Source organism: Thamnophis sirtalis, unplaced genomic scaffold, assembly GCF_051295495.1.
Source record: "Thamnophis sirtalis isolate CommonGarterSnake01/CBP01778 unplaced genomic scaffold, rThaSir2_p1.2 scaffold_5, whole genome shotgun sequence".
NCBI lineage: Eukaryota > Metazoa > Chordata > Lepidosauria > Squamata > Natricidae > Thamnophis > Thamnophis sirtalis.
Window position 1 is genome coordinate 115,234,938 of NW_028261385.1, and position 20,373 is coordinate 115,255,310.

At 36.7% G+C, this 20,373-nt stretch overlaps 1 protein-coding gene across 9 annotated transcripts in view; it reads left to right on the plus strand.

The window, feature by feature from the left end:
* The first annotated feature begins 2,852 nt into the window (after positions 1–2,852).
* The window catches only part of LOC106547398 (poly(rC)-binding protein 3), a 49,434-nt gene continuing 31,913 nt past the window's right edge, over positions 2,853–20,373 (plus strand). For 4 of the 9 annotated variants that reach the window (XM_087716667.1, XM_087716669.1, XM_087716668.1 and 1 more), the window contains exons 1-7: positions 2,853–2,948; positions 6,032–6,055; positions 8,036–8,068; positions 12,444–12,560; positions 13,449–13,580; positions 14,903–15,031; positions 17,386–17,460. In XM_087716667.1, coding sequence (XP_087572793.1) covers positions 2,880–2,948; positions 6,032–6,055; positions 8,036–8,068; positions 12,444–12,560; positions 13,449–13,580; positions 14,903–15,031; positions 17,386–17,460 — 579 coding nt within the window. In that variant the 5' untranslated portion in view covers positions 2,853–2,879. Of the gene's footprint in view, positions 2,949–6,031; positions 6,056–8,035; positions 8,069–12,443; positions 12,561–13,448; positions 13,581–14,902; positions 15,050–17,385; positions 17,530–20,373 lie in introns of all 9 variants that reach the window. The other 5 variants (XM_087716662.1, XM_087716663.1, XM_087716666.1 and 2 more) reach the window with 3 other exon arrangements.

The window sequence follows — 20,373 nt, forward strand, 5'->3', positions numbered from 1 at the left end:
ACATAAGTTCCTCTCAATTGTGGCCATGTTGAGGACTACCTGTAAAGAGCAAAGGGATGGGGAAGAAATGGGGAGAAAGAAAATAAAGTGTGATTGCAAAAGAAATTGTAGTAATCTTTTTATGAGGCCAAAAACATTCAGCTGCCACAAGTAATTATTTATTTAGGAACCAGGTATAAAAATGTTCAGCAGTCTAAATACAAATGTGGCAGAAAAAGTCACAATAACATGGTTTTTTTTAAAAAAAAATCTTACTTTCCTCTAAAATAGATGGAACCTTGACAAGTTACTGAAGATTGTTGTCTCAAGCAATGCTATTTTAAACCTCTTTCTACATTTTTGAACTTCCTTAGTATACTAAGGAATGACTTGAGTATTTTTATTTCTCAATTGCAATAAAGCAAAAATAGACTTTTTTACTGAAAGTAAAATGTCATTTCTCAAAGTCCAAGGAAATTCTCAGTGAATGCCTGAAAAAACTTACCAATATGAAAATGAGAATCTAGAACTTCATGAGAAATCTTAAATTTACTAATAATCTTCAGGCAAAGACAATTGTTTGTGTGTTAAAATATCTTCAAGAATTCCTGTTGGTCTTTTGCCTCTACTGCCATAATTCCAACTACACATAAATTATTCACAGAAGAATAAAATTCTAGGGACCTTATTTTTTCCAGAATAATCTTTCCAAGTAAAACAGGTAAAAGTTAATCAGGTAAAAATTATAGACAAACTAATTGACTTCTCATGATGTTCCAGCTGAGATGTCCTATTCATAGCCACATTCAGTTTGATTTAATTTATAATTACAGGTGCTTTCTGAAAAAATCAAAATATAAAATAGTCATCCGTTCCATTAGTTGCCATAAAATAGTTATAAAAATATCACAGGAGGTGATGGAAAAGACTGATTCAGCTATGATGCCATCTTAATTTAAAAAGTACCTTATCCCCATATAATAAACATGTTAGACAAGACTGAAGTATATGTCAGAACATCCTTTGAAGTAGAATGTCCAACTTTTGTTCTGTTGCCTACATTAAAAACAGCTTTAGTACATGTTAACATTTTTCAATACATGTCTTTGATTTCAAACTGTAATTGAACTACGAATTAGAGTTGTAAGTTATAGCAGTCATTAAGTGAGTCACCATATGATTGTCCAATTTTATGACCTTTTTTACAGCAGTCATTAGGCAAATGCCACAGTTGTTAAGTACACCCATTGCAGCCAATGGGTGTTTTTGCCAGAAATCAGAAGTACCGGTAAATGCCAATTTCTTGCAAAAAAATTAATAAATCATAAATCGAGGTCACATGACTGTCTGACACTGAAAACTGCTGTAAATGTGGGCCAGTTGCCAAGCGTGCAAAATGAGATGACATGTCCTGGGCCAGGGGAGGGGGTGTGGGGGAGGGGGCAGTGGGTAAAATTTTGAAACTGAGTCATAAGTAGCTCTGAGGAGATCCATCTTAACTTTGCTATGTGACTGGTGGTAAACCTAGGACTATCTGTATTAGTAGGATTTTAAAGGTATAATATTGATGTCAATATATTTGTATATAAATTATATAGAAAACATGTATTCAAGAAGTGAATTTAGAATATTCCTTGCTCTTGTTTTCTTGATTGTGTTTGAGCTTTCTGTGGTGGTCTAATTAATGTAAATAAACAAACAGAAATTAAGAAAACTATAGTTTAAAGAAGGATGGAAAATAATTAAACTACATTTGATTATATGTCTCTTATCCCAGTATTTTCCAGCATGTGCATCCAGTAGTCGGACCTTCAGGCTTTTCTAACAAAAGTCTAATACTCCATTTCATGATTTCTTTAAATTTAAGTACATGATAATGAAATATTCAAAGAATACTCTAGTCTAAGCTAGAAAATGTAAGTAACTAACCAATACTTTCTAAAATGGCTTTCAGCCTTTTTATTTCTATATCTGTATCTATATATGTATCGATGTAGCTCATATGTCCATTAAAGTTCTGACAAAAATGCTTATCTTTCACCAGTACAATGAAAAAAGGCTAATGTAGCTTCCCTGCATGCTGAAGCATGAAGCGTGTATAATTTAATAGCAATGATAAATCTTAAAGCCGGGAGCATTTGGCTAACACATGACCCACTTTTTCAATCAATTGGAAATATTTACATAACAGCTTGAATTTCATGCTTTATATTTTCCAGACAGAAAAAAAGGGATACTATAGTCCATGTGAACATTTCCCAGAATTGGGGTGTCTTTCTTCAAAATAAAAATAAATTCCACTACCAAAGACTGATAATCCTATTAGCTAAGGCAGCGCAGTAGAAAACAGGAGACAGACAGAGTTCTAGTCCTCCCTTGAAAGGCAAGTGAGTGACCTTGGGCCAGTCTCTCTTTCTCTCTCAGCCCAATCCACCATGTAGGATTATTGTTGGAGGGAAAAAAAAGGAAGAGGAAGGAGTATTAAATATGTTCGTCAATTTAAAAATAATCAAGGTGGGGTTAAAAAAAAATCTTTTAAAAATTACAATAAAAAGATTTGAGGCAAAGAATAGTTAGAATCATAACTCTTGTATAATACAAAATGCTTTCACATGTGAGAAATCGAATAACGATTTTATATATATATATATAAAGTCACAACCCCTGGTATGCCCAAATATGGGAGGAAGGTCACACTTCCATTCTCTGTCCTTCGGCTCGTCACAAGAGACCATCCAGACAGAAACCCAATATTGACAACAAACATTTGTTTTGTTTATTTGTTTATCCTACAAAAGGAGCATTTGTTTTTTCACTGACAGGTGATCTCCTGTGGAGATATATCTTTATTTCTTTGAGTCTCCAAACTTTCTACATTATCCAATATTCCAAGACAAAATATGGAATCTAAAGTCTCTGAAGGTGGTCTGAATGTGACACTCACCATCAGATTATTGATGCATGGAAAGGTGAGCAATACTGAAGTGTTTTCATGTCATCACTTCTAATTCAAGCATAGTAATGAAGGCTAACTTTGTTTATATGTAAATCCAAAAACTGTTCATGTATGCCACACTTTTATTCCTTGAAAAGTACATGTAATGCATTATTTCTAAATATGGAATATTATTTCATTGAGAAGCAAATATAACAGATATGGTCCTAGAACCATGGGAGTCACATAGACTGTAAATTGGATTGATCCCAATTTGATGTTTCAGGTAACATTTTCCTTGATTCTTGACTGATTTAGATTTCTGCAGGTGAAATTCCTAATTTTTGTACTGTACTGTTTGACCCATATAAATATCTACTCATCCTGGTATTCTTTAAAATGTGAATAGGTTTGTAATAACTATTGGGACAAATTAATAGTAGTCTTCACCAGTGATGACGTACAGATTATATCCAGTTTAGGATACAGAAAGCGAGTAGAAGCATTATAGTGTTTGAATACTATTTGCACTAAAATCAGTAATAAAGTAGTGTAATAAGATGAAGTAATAAATCATGTAAAAACACTTTTGCTAACAAAAATGTTGAACACATAAGTGCAACAAATTGATTATGAATGTTTATGTTCTCTCTTGTTATTTCAAAATCTCTTGTTCTCAAAAATTAGACATGTCTTCATATATGGAGACTATTTCCCTGAGTATAAACTGATGTCCCTGTCTTTGAAGTCCTAAACTTTTACATGCACTAAGCCCCCATTCTCACACTGACGTGGCTAATCAAAGTGAATCTGTCCCATCTTGAGATATCTGTTTGAAGTAGGGACACATTAAGTCAGCAAGCTAAGGCATACTAACAAAGCAGAGGAATTTACAGTACCTCTATAAAACAAAGATCCTCACTGAGATGGATTACAGGCAATTTCCAGAGATACATCCCATATAAGTCTGGCAGAAAAATTGGCAGAAAAAAATCGAACATATGCAATACATAAAGAGTAGACTGAAACAGAAATGCAGAACTAGGGTTGCTGTTACAGAGAGTTAAAAAGAGTTGATGTCTTCAGGGGAATTCCGGAAAGTACTCCCTTACTGATATTTATTCTTTTATTGAAAGTTCTGGAGGTCCTAAAATATCGGTTAGAAAACCAATTGTTACAACTAGCATGAGATTTTATGTAGCATTACCTTAAAAATTATAGAAATTTTTATATATCTATTCAAGCCATTGTCTGAATTGGGTTAAATTGAGTCTTTTGTTGACCTGCAATTGAATCAAGAAAAATAAATAAAAGTTCTGATTCTGAAAATGGGAGTTTAAGCAACAGATTAAAAAGGAGATTATATTAAGTAGGATCAGAGGGACTTGATTATATGAACAATTAACTAGGAACAAAAGAGAATCATTGAGAATATAGGTTGGAAAAAATAAGTTTTATTTTGGGGGTTAGATTGGCTAGTTCGCCATTTTATATTTATTTGCAAGGGCGATTTCATTTAGCCTTTTGTAAGGCTTTAAAGATCTGGCTCTTCTCCACTGCATTTGAGCTGGAAGGCTGAGCAAATTCTGCTAGCCAATTGTTTACATTATGTTTTTTGAGTAAATATCATGATTTGTGCAACCTCAAATATTTTTAATTGGATTTGTTTATTAATTTATTCAATTTCTATGGCTGCCCATCTCAAATAAATGACTCTGGTTGGCAAAGAAATTGTTGTTCTGGATTGTTTTGGTTAGGTATTGCACACTACCCAGAATCGCTGCCATGAGATGAGTTAAATAAATAAATAAGCAATTATTTTAAAATGTAAGTATGATTTTGATACTTCTTGCAGGAATTTCTCCAAGTACAGGAGATGGAGATATGCAGCCACATCTCTTCAGTTGTGCATGAAGATACAGACAAAAGGAGTAAAAGCCTTTTGTTCCTAGAAGTTCTTTTGTTTCCCCGCCTCCAGGCAGGCAAGATTTCTGAATACAGTAATATCAAGCAAGAGATAAAGTATCAAAAAAAATTTTGGACAGAGCCAACACATCTGAGTTCTTTTGTATCAATACTGCTCTGATCACCATTCATCAATATGGATAAGTCTCTGTATTAAATAGGGATTTTGGAGGAAATTAAAATACTAGAAGCTAATGCCATATGTTAGGAGAACTAAAGCTAGTGTCCATGAACCTCAGATTGCCAAATTGTGATATAGTGGGTTCACTAACATTCCTGTTACCGCAAACCTGTTCATGCATTATATCTTACTGGAAATATGGGCAAAAGTGTGAACCCAGCTTGATAAATAAACAGGGTTGTTGTTAGGGTTAGAATAGTTATTTGGGCATGGCTATTCAATTTTTTTTAAAAATGTTTGTCTTGAATGGGGAAGGGAGAAAGTAAGAGGTGGGCATTGTATAATGTAACGGGTTTACCCAGAACAGAAAATGTGAGCACTTCGCTCTTGCGTGCGCCTTCAAACACACACCAATTATATAGGATGGGAAAGCACTGGGGCAGGGAGGCAGGCCCAGCCACTGGGCAGAACTACCAGTTTGCCTGAACCAGTATGAACCGGTAGCAGCCCACCTCTGGAGAAAGCTACATGGTAAAATTCTTCTTTTTCTTATCTACTAGCAAAGTGCAAATATGTAAACCTTGCTGTAGTAGAGATGGAGAGGGAATGTCCCTACTGATGCAAGTAACAAACATATATCTTTGTTAATTGATATCAAAGGCTGGCAGAGGTTCTCTTTTAATATCTAATGCATTTTTCATTTTGGGTTTTACCTAGCCAACATTAAATTCAGTAATAACTTTTCATTTAATTCAAAATATGGCTATACAGTCACAACAGCAAGAACTAGCTGTCCAAGGGAAGCTATCAGTGCAGGCAAAACTGGCTATGCTAAAATCTTTGGAACTCTACAAAGGTGGTTCTTTTATTCATTGTTTTACATTCTTGCTAATAAAGAAATTGTTTATTTTGCACTGAGTACCCATGCAATTGTGATCGGAAATTAATAAACACTATGAACCAAATAAATAAGATTTACTGATAATTAAAGCTTTTACATTCTTACTTTGTTGCCATTTTTTTTCCAACAGGAAGTTGGAAGCATCATTGGGAAGGTAATGTGATGTACTCTACGTTTGAAAACTCAGATATGTTGTTTGTGGGCAGAGCTATCCATGTGGGAGGTGACCAGCAAGGGGCTCGAGAGTCTGTCTTCTCTCCCTCTTCCTTCCTATCTGGTTTTGAGAGAATAAGAGCTGTATATAATTAGAGCATGAGAGCTATAATTGGTGAAGTAGAAGCTATGCATTCAGCCATCTCCCCTTTCCCTAAATGTAAACTGCTTTCTCCACTGAGCTATTTGCAAATCTGGTTTCTTATTAAAAGCAGAAGGCAACAGACTGATCAAGCAACATCTGCATTCATTTAGATGGAATGTAAAGGAAAATGCAGATATTCAAATTGGAGCTGATGAAATGCTGAGAACATAGCTATAATAAACAAAGGGTCAATAATTGTAGAAAAGCCTGGAACAATATGAATAATTGCATATAGGAAACTGATTTGAAAATATTTTGAGGAAATACTTTTCCTAATATCAAGCAACTCACTCTCCAAAGTAAACTAAATAGCTATGTCTATGAGGTCGCTAGGAATCAGGCTCAATCAAATATAATATTTACATCAGTTAAATATTCACACCAATTAACCAATGTATGAAAATACTTCTGTTGGTCAATTTCCTTTGATATAAGTTAGGTTTTGTCTCTCAAACTGTTATTGTTCCTGATCTCTCCACCAGTTAGAAGGATCCCAAAACAAAATATAATCAATATTTATTTTCATTCATATCTCCACATTAAAAAAAAGCACCTGGATCCACAATAATACAGATAAAATTGATGCCTATTTTTCTGTGAACCTAGTTTGTATGGCTCCAATCATGACTAACTGAATAATATGCAAAAACTATAGAAAATATAGTAATGAAAAAACCACAATATAAGCAATAAAATATGGATGGCAGATAATAAAAAACTCTTGAATAACCAGGAGATTTAAATTTTCATTTGACTAATATACTGCAGTACACAATTAACAATTTAGAGTACTCTAAGATATTTCATATTCAATTTCTAATCAAAATATATCTCTTTTGAATTGTAAGAAATATTTGTTTAACACAAATTAATCAGAGAAAAGAAGTACATTGAAAGAATATTGTAAATGATTTATAAACTGTATGTTAGATTGAAATAACAATTCTAAACTCTTGTGCAGTATGTGACACAATTCCATTTACAGAACTGTATTCCAGAAATAGTTTCCAAATAAGATTGAAATGTACATAAGGTCTACTTTTTAGATATGAAGTTATTCAAAATATCAAAGAATATGCACACAATTTAATTAATCATATAATGCAACCATTACCACGTATAATGCCAATTCCTTGTATTTTGAAAGAAAATGTGGTTTGGTGAAGTAAAAAAAAATTCAGATTGAAACAGTATTATGACTTTAAAGATTTGTTCCATTCTACAATGAATTAATTTCCAATATTGTTGACCTTTGCAACATTGCTACTGTGAATGGAACCCCCCCCCCCATCAAAATGTTCATTGCATTTCCAGCATTTTGGAGAAAAAAATTATAATTTTAGCAATTGTGACTGCAGTGATAAAATCAGTGATTAAAATATTTTTAATTAATTCTCTCTAAAGATAAAGTTCAGGGTGAACTTAATATCCATTTTCACCAAAATGCCCACTATTCCATTTTTATAATTGTATGCAAGTTTTGCATTCCTTTAATCATATAGAACTTGAATTGTTCAGATTCTGAATCATATTTCATAATTGATTATACATTGTGCATATTCACTATTATGAGTTCCAAGATTTTCAAATTCACTTTAATTTTTCAACATTCTACCTTGCTTCCATTCCACACTTTTATTGATTGGGCAGTGCTTATCAATATTACATATATACCATGTAAAAGATAACAATCTGTGTATTATGTGTCATGTGAAGAGTAATGACATTTTAGTCAGTTTGTTCTTACAACTGTTTCTTTTCTTGTTTTTGTTGCAGAAAGGAGAGACAGTAAAAAAGATGCGTGAGGAGGTGAGCATCATTACCATAGTATAAAATAATATGGGAATAAATGCAATTGTCAAGGTTCTGACTGATGCCCTAATTAAATCATGAGTCTCAAGCCAAGCTTCAAAAGAAATCCAGTTATTTATTAGGAGCATCATGTCGGCACGGACCAAGTGAAGCCAACTCTGACCTCAATTCGAGCCTTGGCTCTGACCCTGTTTCCCCCTCCACCCAAGGTGTGTCATCAGTCACATTCCCCAACAAAGCAATTTCACGGGTTGTACAAGTCACTCCCTCCAGCCACTGTGGATCTCTGTGGAGATGGCCCTGACATTTGCTGGCTGGAATGTGCTTTGTTTTGACTGAAATGCAAGTTCCTCAATGCAGCTGCGAGGCTCGATTCCCTATCCCCCTGCCTATGGCAACTCAAGAACAGGTCAGGAATGCTTTGTGAGTTAACATTCGGCTTCCCTCACTTCCTGAAGGTAACTTGTGCAAAGCAAAACTAGTTTGAGTACAGGTATAGATTTTAGGGGTGCGAGCCCCCCCCCCCAGGTTTTGTTGGGTTGTCTTCATGGAATTTAGCTATGAGGTGGTCAGCTTCAATGTTTCTACTCTTTACCCAAGTCACCTCTAATAGGGGGTAGCCCTTCCACTTAATTAGATATTAGAGCTGCCTACTGTGCCACCTCGAGTCTAGGATGTGTTGCAACTCATAATGGGTTTGGCCTCCTATGACCGCTGGGTCCAGGAGCTCATGGGGTAGTGGTCCCACGTATTTTAAGAGGCTACTATGGAATACCAGGTGCATCTTCCCTAGTAGTCGGGGCAATTTTAATTGCACCATAACCGGATTGATAATCTTCACTATGGGGAATGGCCCCATGGACTTGGGTCTCAGCTTCTTGCTGGGGAGTTTTAACCTCAGGTACTTCATGGAGAGGTAGACCTTTTCCCCCAGCTGGAATGGCCATTGTGGGGCTTGATGTTTGTCTAGCTGTTGCTTATAGGTCTGTGCTGCTTTAGCCAGTGCTTTCTTGACATTTTCCCATGCTGCTTTTAGTGTTGGCAGCCAGTCTGTCAAGCTGCCTGAGGAGGGGGATCCCTTGTGTATTTTGGCATTGGGATAAAGTCCATGCTGCTCACTACTTTGAACGGAGTTAGTCCCATGCTACTATGAACAGCATTATTGTATGCCACCTCAGTGAAAGGGAGGAGGTCCACCCAATTGGACTGCTGCTAGTTCACTTAACACCTCAGGTACTGCTCTACCATGGCATTCAAACATCCCCCCCCCCATTGGTGGCCGGATGAAAAACTGAGCTAAGGTTCTGGGATGACCCAATGGACCGCAGGAACTCCCTCCAGAATTTAGCCATGAACTGGAACCCTCTGTCTGAGATGACTCTTCATGGAACTCCATGCAGGCAGTAGCTGTGCTTCAGGAACAGTTTGAGTCACTGGTGGGCTGAGGGTAGTCCGCTGCAGCGTATGAAGTGTGCCTGCTTGGAGAATAAGTCAATCACAGTCCAGATCACAGTCTGAGATGACTCTTCATGGCACTCCATGCAGGCAGTAGCTGTGCTTCAGGAACAGTTTGACAAGCTGGTGGGCTGAGGATAGTCCACTGCAGGGTATGAAGTGTGCTTGCCTGGAGAATAAGTTAATCACAGTCCAAGACCAACAAGGAGTTGCTATTTGGCAACTCCACTATAAAGTCCATTATTATTATTATTTTTTAGGTATTTTATTAAGATTTATAGGCCGCCCTTTTCCCTGAGGGGACTCAGGGCGGCTTACAACCATTAGGGAGGGGGTACAATACAAAATAAACAATATATAAACAAAATAAGTAGTAAAAACACAACATGCATTCTACATTCGAGACTCGGGTGGGGCAAATTATGATTTTCTCCCATGGTCTTCTTGGCTTTACCACCGGTTGCAGCAGTCCGGGGGGGGGGGTGTTTCCTGGTTGCTTTTTCATAGTGGCGCATATGGTGTAACTTTTCACATAACTGTCCGTGTCTTTCTTCATGCCGGGCCACCAGAATTGCTTCCTTATTAAGTGTAAAGTCCCAAAGTGGTTCACTGATTTGACATCGTGGCTCCTCTGAAGGATTAAGGTGCAAAGGGACTCTGGAATGTAGAGTTTTGTCCTCTTCCATGCTAGGCCCTCCCTTTTTATCAAGATACTTTGGTTGTCACAGAACTAGGGCTCTGCTTGCACTTGGGTTTTGAGTTTCATGGTTAGATCGCTTGCAGGTTAGTTTTGCCAGTCCTGTAGTTGTTTGATATTCTCTTCGGTTGCTGTTTGGGCAGGGTGGAGGATGGTGTCTACTACCTGCTCCTGTGTGTATTTGTGCTGTGGCATGCGGGAGAGGGCATCCACTAGGAAATTCCTCCACCCTGGGATGCGTTTTAGCACAAAGTTGAATTAGTTGAAGTATTGAGCCCAGCTGACATGTTCACATTACATAAAAATAGAGTGGAGAAGGCTTGAAATTTGTTGACCAGTGGGTTTTTTTCTTCACGCAGTCATATTCTTTAGCATTGAAAGAAGATTAGCTTCCCTATGACAAAAGTACAGATAAGCATTTTGAACTACTAGAGAAAACCTAGATCCTGCTCTGTAATTTTTCCTACATAGATATTAAGAAGCTGGTCAAGGCCACCCAAGCTATTCTGAATTTCTAAGTGCCTGAACAGAGTTCTTTTCATAAGGTCAAAAGAAGTTGTAATCTAAGGCTAATTATACATTGTTGTTTGGCTGCTACTTGAGTTAGAATCTATGCGGTTTATGTTAGATTATAATTTTCATATATTTTGAGTGTCTGGTTTGTTCTAAATGCCGTTCTAAACATTTCCATATAAATATAATTGATAATCCATAACCAATACAAAATAAGAAATCTATATATTTTCTAAGAATCTGCTGTATATAGGTCTTCTAGTCCAGCCACCTGCCTAATACAGGAATCTTAAAACAAAATGCATAGGTATAGAATATCTTAAAATCTTAAAACTAGATCCTAAAAACCAAATGTACAGTTATAGAATAGGAGGTATTTGGATCAACGGTAGTAACTGAGAGAGGAATCTAGGTGCCCTAGTTACCACTTAAGTATGAGCCAGCAGTGTACTGCAACTGCCAAAAAGTCAACACAGTTCTAGGGTACATCAACAGAGGGGTAGTGTCAAGATCATGAGAAGTGATTGTATCTCTCTGTACTGCATAGGTGAGGTCACATTTTGAACACAGCATCCAGTTCTGGTCACCACAATACAAAAAATGCTGCTGCACCCCTAGAAAGAGTGTAGAGAAGAACAACAAAGATGATAAGAGGTCTTGAGACTAAATTATGCAACGAAGAACTAAAGGAATTAGGGGTATTTAGCCTAATGAAGACAAGGCTCAGAGGAGACATGATAGCAGTCTTCCAATACTTGAAGGGCTATCACAGGGAAGAAGGCATTAATTTATTCTCCCCAGCTGCTAGGACAGGACAAGAAGCAATGGGTGAAGCTTGTCAGAGGATGATTCAACCTGGAAATCAGGAGGAACTTCCTGACAGTGAAAACGATCAATCAATGGAACAGCTTGCTTCCTGGAGTTGTGGGGCTCCATCGCTGGAGGTTTTCAAGAGAAGATTGTACAATAATTTGTCCTACCTTGGGAAGGGAGTTGGATTAGAAGACCTTCAAGGTCTCTTCCAGCCCTATGATTTTATCTCATTCCATTTTGGACAAATGGCTGTCCAGGTTTTTTCTTTAAAACCTCCAGTAATAGAGCATCTACAGCTTCAAGACATAGGCTGTTCTGTTTCTTATTGGATTCATAGTCAGGAATTTTTGTCTTAGTTCAGCTTTGGATCTTGCATTGTAACATTTCCACCTATTGATTCATACCTTATCCTCAGGTGCCAGGGAGAATAAATCTATTCTCTCTTCCCTTTGACATCCTTTTATGTATCAGAATATTGCTATCATGTTTCCTCTTAGTTTTTTCTTCTTTAAGCTAACTATAGACCACTCTTTATAGGATCTTCATGGGATTTATCTATCTTCCCTCCTAGTTTTGTGTAATTTGCAAATTTTATGAACATCCATTTTATTCCTTCATTTAAGACATTTATCAGGTGTACAGGCCCAGGACAGAACCTGAGGTGCCCCACTGCATACCACCTTCCATCTGGACATAGACCCATTAAAGACTACGTTTGACTACGGTTGTTCATTTAACTATGAATCCATTTGATAATGGGACCATCTAGCCCACATTTTTTTCCAAAATATCTGTGGTCTACTTTATCAAATATCTTACTGAAGTCTGAGTATCCTATATTTTCAACATCCCCCCCCCCATATGTATGACAAGATGTGGTTTTTTCCATTATAGAGTGGAGCACGAATCAATATCTCAGAAGGAAACTGTCCAGAAAGGATTGTGACCATTACAGGCCCTACTGATGCCATCTTCAAAGCATTTGCAATGATTGCTTATAAATTTGAAGAGGTAATAAACATCAAAAGAAATGTTTGTTTTTACTGACCCTTTCTTGGTAAAAAAAAAAAAAAACCTCTCAAAATGCTTTAAAAAAAGATATTATAGGAAAAATGACAATCGGTACATATGCACCAGGCCTATCATTTCATTATGGTTTAGTTTGGGATCTGTCTAGAATCAAGCATGGATTCTAATAAATACTCCTACCAGAGAACATTTTGTGATATGGATATATCAGACTGAAAAACATTTGTTCACTGAATTATACAGCCATTTTTTCAGGAGATTAGCAATGCAATGCAAAACAACTTTAACTTCCCCTATCCAGTTGTGTCCAACTCTAAGGGGTGGTGCTCATTTCCATTTCTTAGCCAAGGGAGCCAATGTTGTCCAAATACATTTCTGTGGTTTTGTGGCCAGCATGACTATAGGCCAGAACACACGGAACACTGTTACCTTCCCACCAAAGTGGTACCTATTTATCTACTTGCATTTATCTGCTTTCGAATGGCTAGGTAGGCAGGAGCTGGGCAAGTTATGCAGTGCTTGGGTCTTGAACCCAGGCTGTCAGCTTTCTAGCTGACAAGGTCAGCATCTTTAACCACTGTGCCATTATGCTCTTTAATGAACATTAATGCAAAAATTATTTGTTCATATTCTGTTCCTTTGACATCGTCCTAAATATGCAATAGTGGTAAAGATGAAGAACTATTGTAAAATGTAAGATACAAATTTCCTAAATATGAAAGATTTGATGGTTTTAACAACTTAGGCAGAAGAAAACCAATTCGATTTTTCCATTTGCTCATTCACAGTTCTACAATGTGATAAAAATGCTTGGTTCATTCTACTAAAGTACCATTCAAACTTCCTCCCTCCCTCCCTTCCTTCCTAAAGGATATAATCAACTCAATGAGTAACAGCACAGCTACAAGTAAGCCACCAGTTACATTAAGATTGGTTGTACCAGCAAGCCAGTGTGGATCATTAATAGGCAAAGGAGGCTCCAAGATTAAAGAAATCAGAGAGGTAAGTCTCTGACTTCCCTATGTGCAGAGAAAATTATTTTCTATGAGAAATAAAAGAAAGGGCAGTCCTTAAATCTCTCTAATTCATAAATCTTCATGAAGTCAATTGTCATAAAGTGAAGCAGGAATCATATTGAGAACCTTCATGTCTTCTTAGGGCAAGAATTTCACTTATAGAAAATTTCATTTGGCCACAATCTCTTTAAGTTCATCTCTGCTATGTTGAAATGGTGTTAATATTAATGACAATAATCCAATTATAAATATATTACTTGTATGTTAAAAAAAAGTAAATAAATTAACTGGACATTCCCTGGTAATAACTGCCCTCCAGCTGCTCCATTCTGTTTTATATAACACTGTTGTGGAACCAGCAAAAAATACAATACTAATAATTTACTTTTATTTATTTATCTAAATTTGTTATGGCCATCCATTCTAGTAAAATTTGGGTGAATTTAAACTGATAGTTAAAACAATGAAAAATGTAAAACAAAACGGAAGGTCTGGATTAAAAACAACCATAATAATAACAAGAAAACATAATGGGAACCCCACAAACATATTAATCCCAGACCTGCAAATGCAGCCAAATCTTAAGGTCCTTCCATAACCACAAGAAAGGGGGTATTGTCTCTTGGGGGGAGGGAGGAATGCCATTCCAGAGGGCAGGAGCAGTGATGGCTGTATGGCTAGCCCATGTTAGCAGAGTGATTTTTAATTATTTCAGATAATATACAATTAAAACCTGGACAAAAATATATTGCAATGGTTATTCTATGATTTATAATCTTCTGTTTGGATTTTATGTTGAAAATTGTCTAGAAAATAAAATTGGTCCAAAATGAGCAGTTGACAGTAATCTGAGAGTGGCTAATCTGACCACATTATTACTAATCCATTAAAATCTGCCCTGGGTATCAGTCCATTTATAGGCTGAATTCAAAGGCCTGGATGGTTCGCTAAAGCCATCCAAAGGGCATTGGAATAGGCTCCTGAAGTAGGATAGTATCTTACCCTCTCAATTCATTACCCAAGGCTTTCATTGAGCTGCCTCCATGCCCAGGTTACTGAAACAAGAAGGCATGGTGGGCTTGTTGAATGCCATCCTGAGAGAGGCTCACTTGATGCCTACATTCATATCTTTTTAATGCCAAATTTTTCACTGAGTTTTATTTTTTATTTTACTCATGCGCTGTTCCTACTCTGATCATTTTGGTTCTTATGGATTCACACACACGCACGCGCGCGCGCGCACACACACACACACACGGATGTTTAAGTGCCTGTTCAGAAAAAAATAAGCTTTTTTCCTTTCTTCAGTCCACAGGTGCTCAGGTTCAGGTGGCAGGGGATATGCTGCCCAACTCTACAGAAAGGGCAGTGACCATCTCAGGGACCCCCGATGCAATTATCCAATGCGTCAAACAGATCTGTGTGGTGATGCTGGAGGTACAGTCTGTAACAGGGGTAAAGTATAAAGGACCATAAGTAAATAACTGAAAATGGATTGTTATTAGTCCTCGCCTACTCAGGCATTCAATCAATCTGTGGTTCAAAACAGCTCTGGGTGACTACACGAGAAAGTAATTCTATGAGGATTTGGGCTAAAATAGTAGTTCAGGGAGACAAGAGTATGCAGGCATGCAATGCCTACTAGGCCATTTGGTTTATATTGTCATTAAATATACTTTAGTTATAAAAGATTCAGTGAGATACATTTTTGCAGATTTAATATGAAAAAATTATATTGTTCAGAAATCCAACAAAACAGGAATGAAAAGAGGAGTGCATTAATAATATCATTTCTATTTTTCTAATTCATTAATTTCCTGCTATGATTTGTATTCTTCAGTTGTCAAGAATATTTCTAACATAAGACTAATACATGGTTTCTATTTGTCTCCATCCTCTGCTTTCAGATGAAAGCTCTCTTGATTTTAGAGCACTTTTATCCAAAAATAAAATAAAGCATCAACACCATTAGGTGATGTGCTGTGGAACAACCATTAAAATGTGTATGCTAGCAAATGAAAATCTGGAAACAAGAATGTGCATTGATAATATTGTATTAGGTGGGAGTTGGAGGTGGATTCATGCTTATGAAAAAACGTTGAAGAAATCAGTGCAAGAGCAGATTCCTGGTAGCTGAAGTTAATGAGTAATTCTAGCTACAATAATAGCAGGGTGTTTAAACCTCACTAAAATAAAAAAGGGGCTTTCCAAATGTATCTAAAAAAGCAAGTGCTTTATCTGTTTTTATTGCAAATTTTCAAGATAACATTTCATGAATATTTCAGCTAAGACACTACCTAGACCCATCTACAGCATGTTAATTTTTTCATGTAATTAAATAACCTTTCTATGTATAACTTCATTATGCTCCATTGGCTCCAGGCCAGGGTTCATTATTTCCAGAATTCTGTTTTACATTTTCCTTCATGAATTTCACTGTCTTGAACTTCACTGGTAAAATTAATTGTTGCTACACTTAATTAAGAGCCAAGCTGGCGCAGTGGTTAGAGTGCAGTGCTACAAGCTACTTCAGCTGACTGCTAGCTGCAGTTTGGCAGTTCAAATCTCAACAGCTCAGCCTTCCATCCTTCCGAAGTGGGTGAAATGAGGACCCAGATTGTTGGGGGCAATATGCTGACTCTGTAAACTGCTTAGAGAGGGCTGTAAAAGCACTATGAAGCAGTATATAGGTCTAAGAGCTATTGCTACACTTGATATTATTTTCTGTTCCTGCTAGATATGTCTTTTTTGTTCCTGCTAGATATGTCTGCTTAGAATATCCAAATATTGTGAATTGTGATGCTTCATTTATGCAGCATCAGAAATGACATTCATTCTAAATATTAAAGGAGAATTGAAAAATCAAATTATAACAATTGCATATGCAAGTTTTGAAAGAAAGTAACAATTCTTCAGATTAATATGCAGTACATGAGAATAAAAATAAGGTCCACACAGTTAGATTCGACTGCTATGTGGAGGAGCAAATGTTAATCCAAATATAAGTAACTTTAGCACAGGGATGTGCAATTGTTTCTTGGGCCATATTTGACTTTTGAATAGTAGCTAAGGGCAGCAGTGCCCCCAAAAGTAGCAAATAAAGCCAGCATTAAAACTTAATTTGATTTTATTTCTAGTTAAATGTCATTAAATACACTTACTTTAGTTACTTTCCAATCATACATTTAGTAATTTTCTTCTCCCTTATTTAAAAATTAGAATTGGGTAATAATTTATGAAAGTCTCAGGAAGCCATATTCACGCCTTTTGGCTAAACAGTTCATACCAGATTGGTGGCTCTTTGGAAAAAAATGAAGTGGGTGAGTGAGCTATATTACTAAACTATTTGCAACAGTTTTTGAAATGTATCTTGTGATTGTACAAAAATACTACAATAAAAAGGAGCAGCTTCCTGGCAGCAGAAAAAATAGAAGACATAATTTGGTCTAAAGGCTCAGAGAAAGTTCTTGGAAGTGGTCTTCAGAGGGCTGGAAACCTTGCAATCTCACAATCCCTCTGCTGCTGTCTTAAGCAGATCATTGATGGAAAGGAGAGCCTTTAATTTGTGCCCAGCAATCCCAAGGCAAGTGAACACCTGGCCACGATTAATGGTCCACTAAATGATTCTAGTTTCTGGTCTGGTAACAAAACTTTGCAAAGTTAACTTTATCAGTTCATATTCAGTATGGTTTTATTTGTACATGTTTGGTTGCCCTCTAACACTCTTTTTGCTATTGTTTTAGGAAATGTGGTCTAATGTTCTCTCTCCCTCTCCTTGTCCCTTTTCCTAGTCCCCACCGAAAGGTGCCACCATCCCCTATCGCCCAAAGCCTGCCTCCACCCCTGTCATTTTTGCAGGTGGTCAGGTAAGAGCCGACCCACTTGCAGCCTCCACTGCCAACCTCAGCCTTTTACTGCAGCACCAGCCGCTGCCTGTTAGTGCACTCAGGTTTTGTTGCCTTTTCACTTGCATGGTGTCATCCCATTCACGTTACACCAGGACAAGTGGACTCAAAGCTCTTTGTTTGCAAAATACTGGGGGTAGCAATTGAATAAGCAGTATGAATACCATCTGGTACAACAAAAGGAAATAGGGATCTAGATCGCACAAGACAGACTCTCCTCAGTCTTCGCTTAAATCACAAGACAATAAATGTTACCAACTAAGATCTAGAACAATAGATATATGTGAGCTGATTCTACATAAATTCATTACTCATAAATATAGTTGGGAGTTGGCTGACCTCACAGAAAGGCAAGAATACTTTCTAAAATAACATTCAGATTGAATTCAGAGATCTCAATACATAGCAAATGGTTGTTCTGTCAACTTTTTTCTAAGAAAAGAATTGGGGCAAAATATCCACCAAATCATGTCACATGTTCATCTATTTGCACTATGGCCTTTACACAGTATTTTAGTGAGATGCTAGCAAATAGAAGAAAAGTAATTCCTGTTTATCTTGTCCTAAAAAAATTTAAGCTTATGTTTATTTCTACATTCAGTATTACATAATTTATTTACTTCTCAGTGCTCATGAAGCTCATCTTCATGGAATCAGAGAACATAAGATTTGGAAGAGATCTTGGAAGTCATTTACTGAAGTCCAAACCTCCAATTCAGGAATCCACCACTAAATTGATGGTTATGCAGCTTCTGTTCAAAGATCTCCAGTAAAGTAAGACCATCATCTAACAAATCAGTCACTTTCATTGTTGAAGATTAGAAAATTCTTCCTACTGTCCAATCTTGCCATTTCAATCTATTATTTCTGAATCTGCCCTCTCTTCCCCCCAAAATGTCAACCCTTTCAATATCATGTCTTCCTGGAGTTTTCTCTTCTGCAAGCTCAACATACCAGTGCCTCCAACTGTTCCTTACTTCCAGGTCCTCAGTTACCTCTGTTGTTCTCCTCAACATATGCTCAGGTTTGCCCATTTCTTTTCTGAAATGAAGTGACCTGAACTGGATGCAGTATTCTAGATGCTATGTAATTATCAGAGAATAGAGAGGAACAATGATTTCTCTTGATTTAGATGCTACTTCTGCTGATGCAGTCAAGGACTGTATTGACAATTTTGGCATCACATTGTTTTATGTCATGTGCCAACACAATCAGTTTCTTTTAGTCATACTGCTATCCAATATAGTTCCTTTATCCTATACTTGTGCCTTCAATTTGCATTTATCCTTGTTGAAATTCATTTTACTGGTTTCTCCTCACTCTTCCTGCCTGTCAAAGATCTTTGACCCTAATCCTAAGGTAGCCCTTCTATATTTGTATCATTTTGTAACTTGTCATCCATGTCATTTATAAATATTTATTAATTTATTTGTATCCAGCTTTTATTTTTTTACAAATAACTCAAGGCGTTGAATATATCCAACACATCTTCCTCTCCCTATTTTGCCCCCAACTATCATTTGAGGTGAGGTGAGCAGAGACATAGAGACTGTCCCAAGGTCACCCAGCTGGCTTTCATGGATAAGGTGGACCCTGAACTCATGGTCTCCTGCTTTCTAGATTGGTGCCTTCACCAATAGACCAAACTGGATCTCAAGTACATTGAACAGAATTGAATCCTGCAGTTTACCATTACCATTTGACATTAATTTTCAAATTGATGGGAAATCACAAATATACAGTTGTTGAGTACAATTATTCAATCAGTTCTGTAATCTACTAATGGCAACATAGTCTAGCCCTCATTTTGCCATCTTCTCTTCTACAATTTCATGAGAGACTTTGTTGAATGTTTGCTGAAGTCAAGATACATCACATGCAGCATATCCCCATGATCAACTAAATGGTCAGTAAAAAAGAAATCAGGTTTTTGAACCTCATAATATTTGATAGGTCTCTGCTAGCCTTCCAAGCACTTCATTCTTTCCTAAATGCTCACAAAATGCTTAATAATCTATTCCAGAATTTTCAATATCAAGATGTCTAACCTGTAATTCCTCAGGTCCTCCTTTTTCCTTCCTCCAGTTCTCTAACGATGTGCCTGTCCTCCATATTTCTATTTTAACACAACAGAATTACACTGAGTCAGCCTTGCACTGAGTTGCAATTTAAACTTGATTTCTTCCTGCAAATATTAACTACTTGCTGATACTTCTTGGAAATTACAACACCCTTTTTGTTTTCTCCCAGATTTTATCTTCAACATTTAGCTTAGTCAAAATTATCCAATGCACCCACAACAGTTTTCTAAACCCATTTTTCCCCTCAATGGAATGATGTGTTATTGTATTTCCAGTGCCAGTCCTCCTTTATTTCCTTTGACCTAAGGATTTCTGTCAACGCAATCAGATTTAGTTAATCTATTTCTCTCAGCTTGTTGAAATTAACTTTGTAGTGTACATTTATGATTATGCTTCAATCTATTTCTGGAACACTTGAACTGCAAGATTATATCAACATTCTATCTAAGGTTCTCCTTGTTTTGCACCTTCAATGGCTATTCCCTACTTCAACACTGTTCCCTGTTCATTAGGATCATCAGTTCTCTTGTTTCTTCTTCAATTTTCTTGACAATGAAGCAGTCAGAAAGACCATAGAAGAATTTTGGAAACTGCAGTTTTGCCTGAAATGGTTTTACAACACATGTCCAGGTAGTTAACGTCTCCTGTTATTAGCATTTCTTCTAAAATTTATCACTGTAAATTATACATCTTTTTTTTTCACTGCTTAACTTTTGTGTTAACTTCAGAAAAACATCCCAAGTGCACTAGGGTCTATTTGAAATACTTGCATCACCCTGTCTTGATTGTTAGC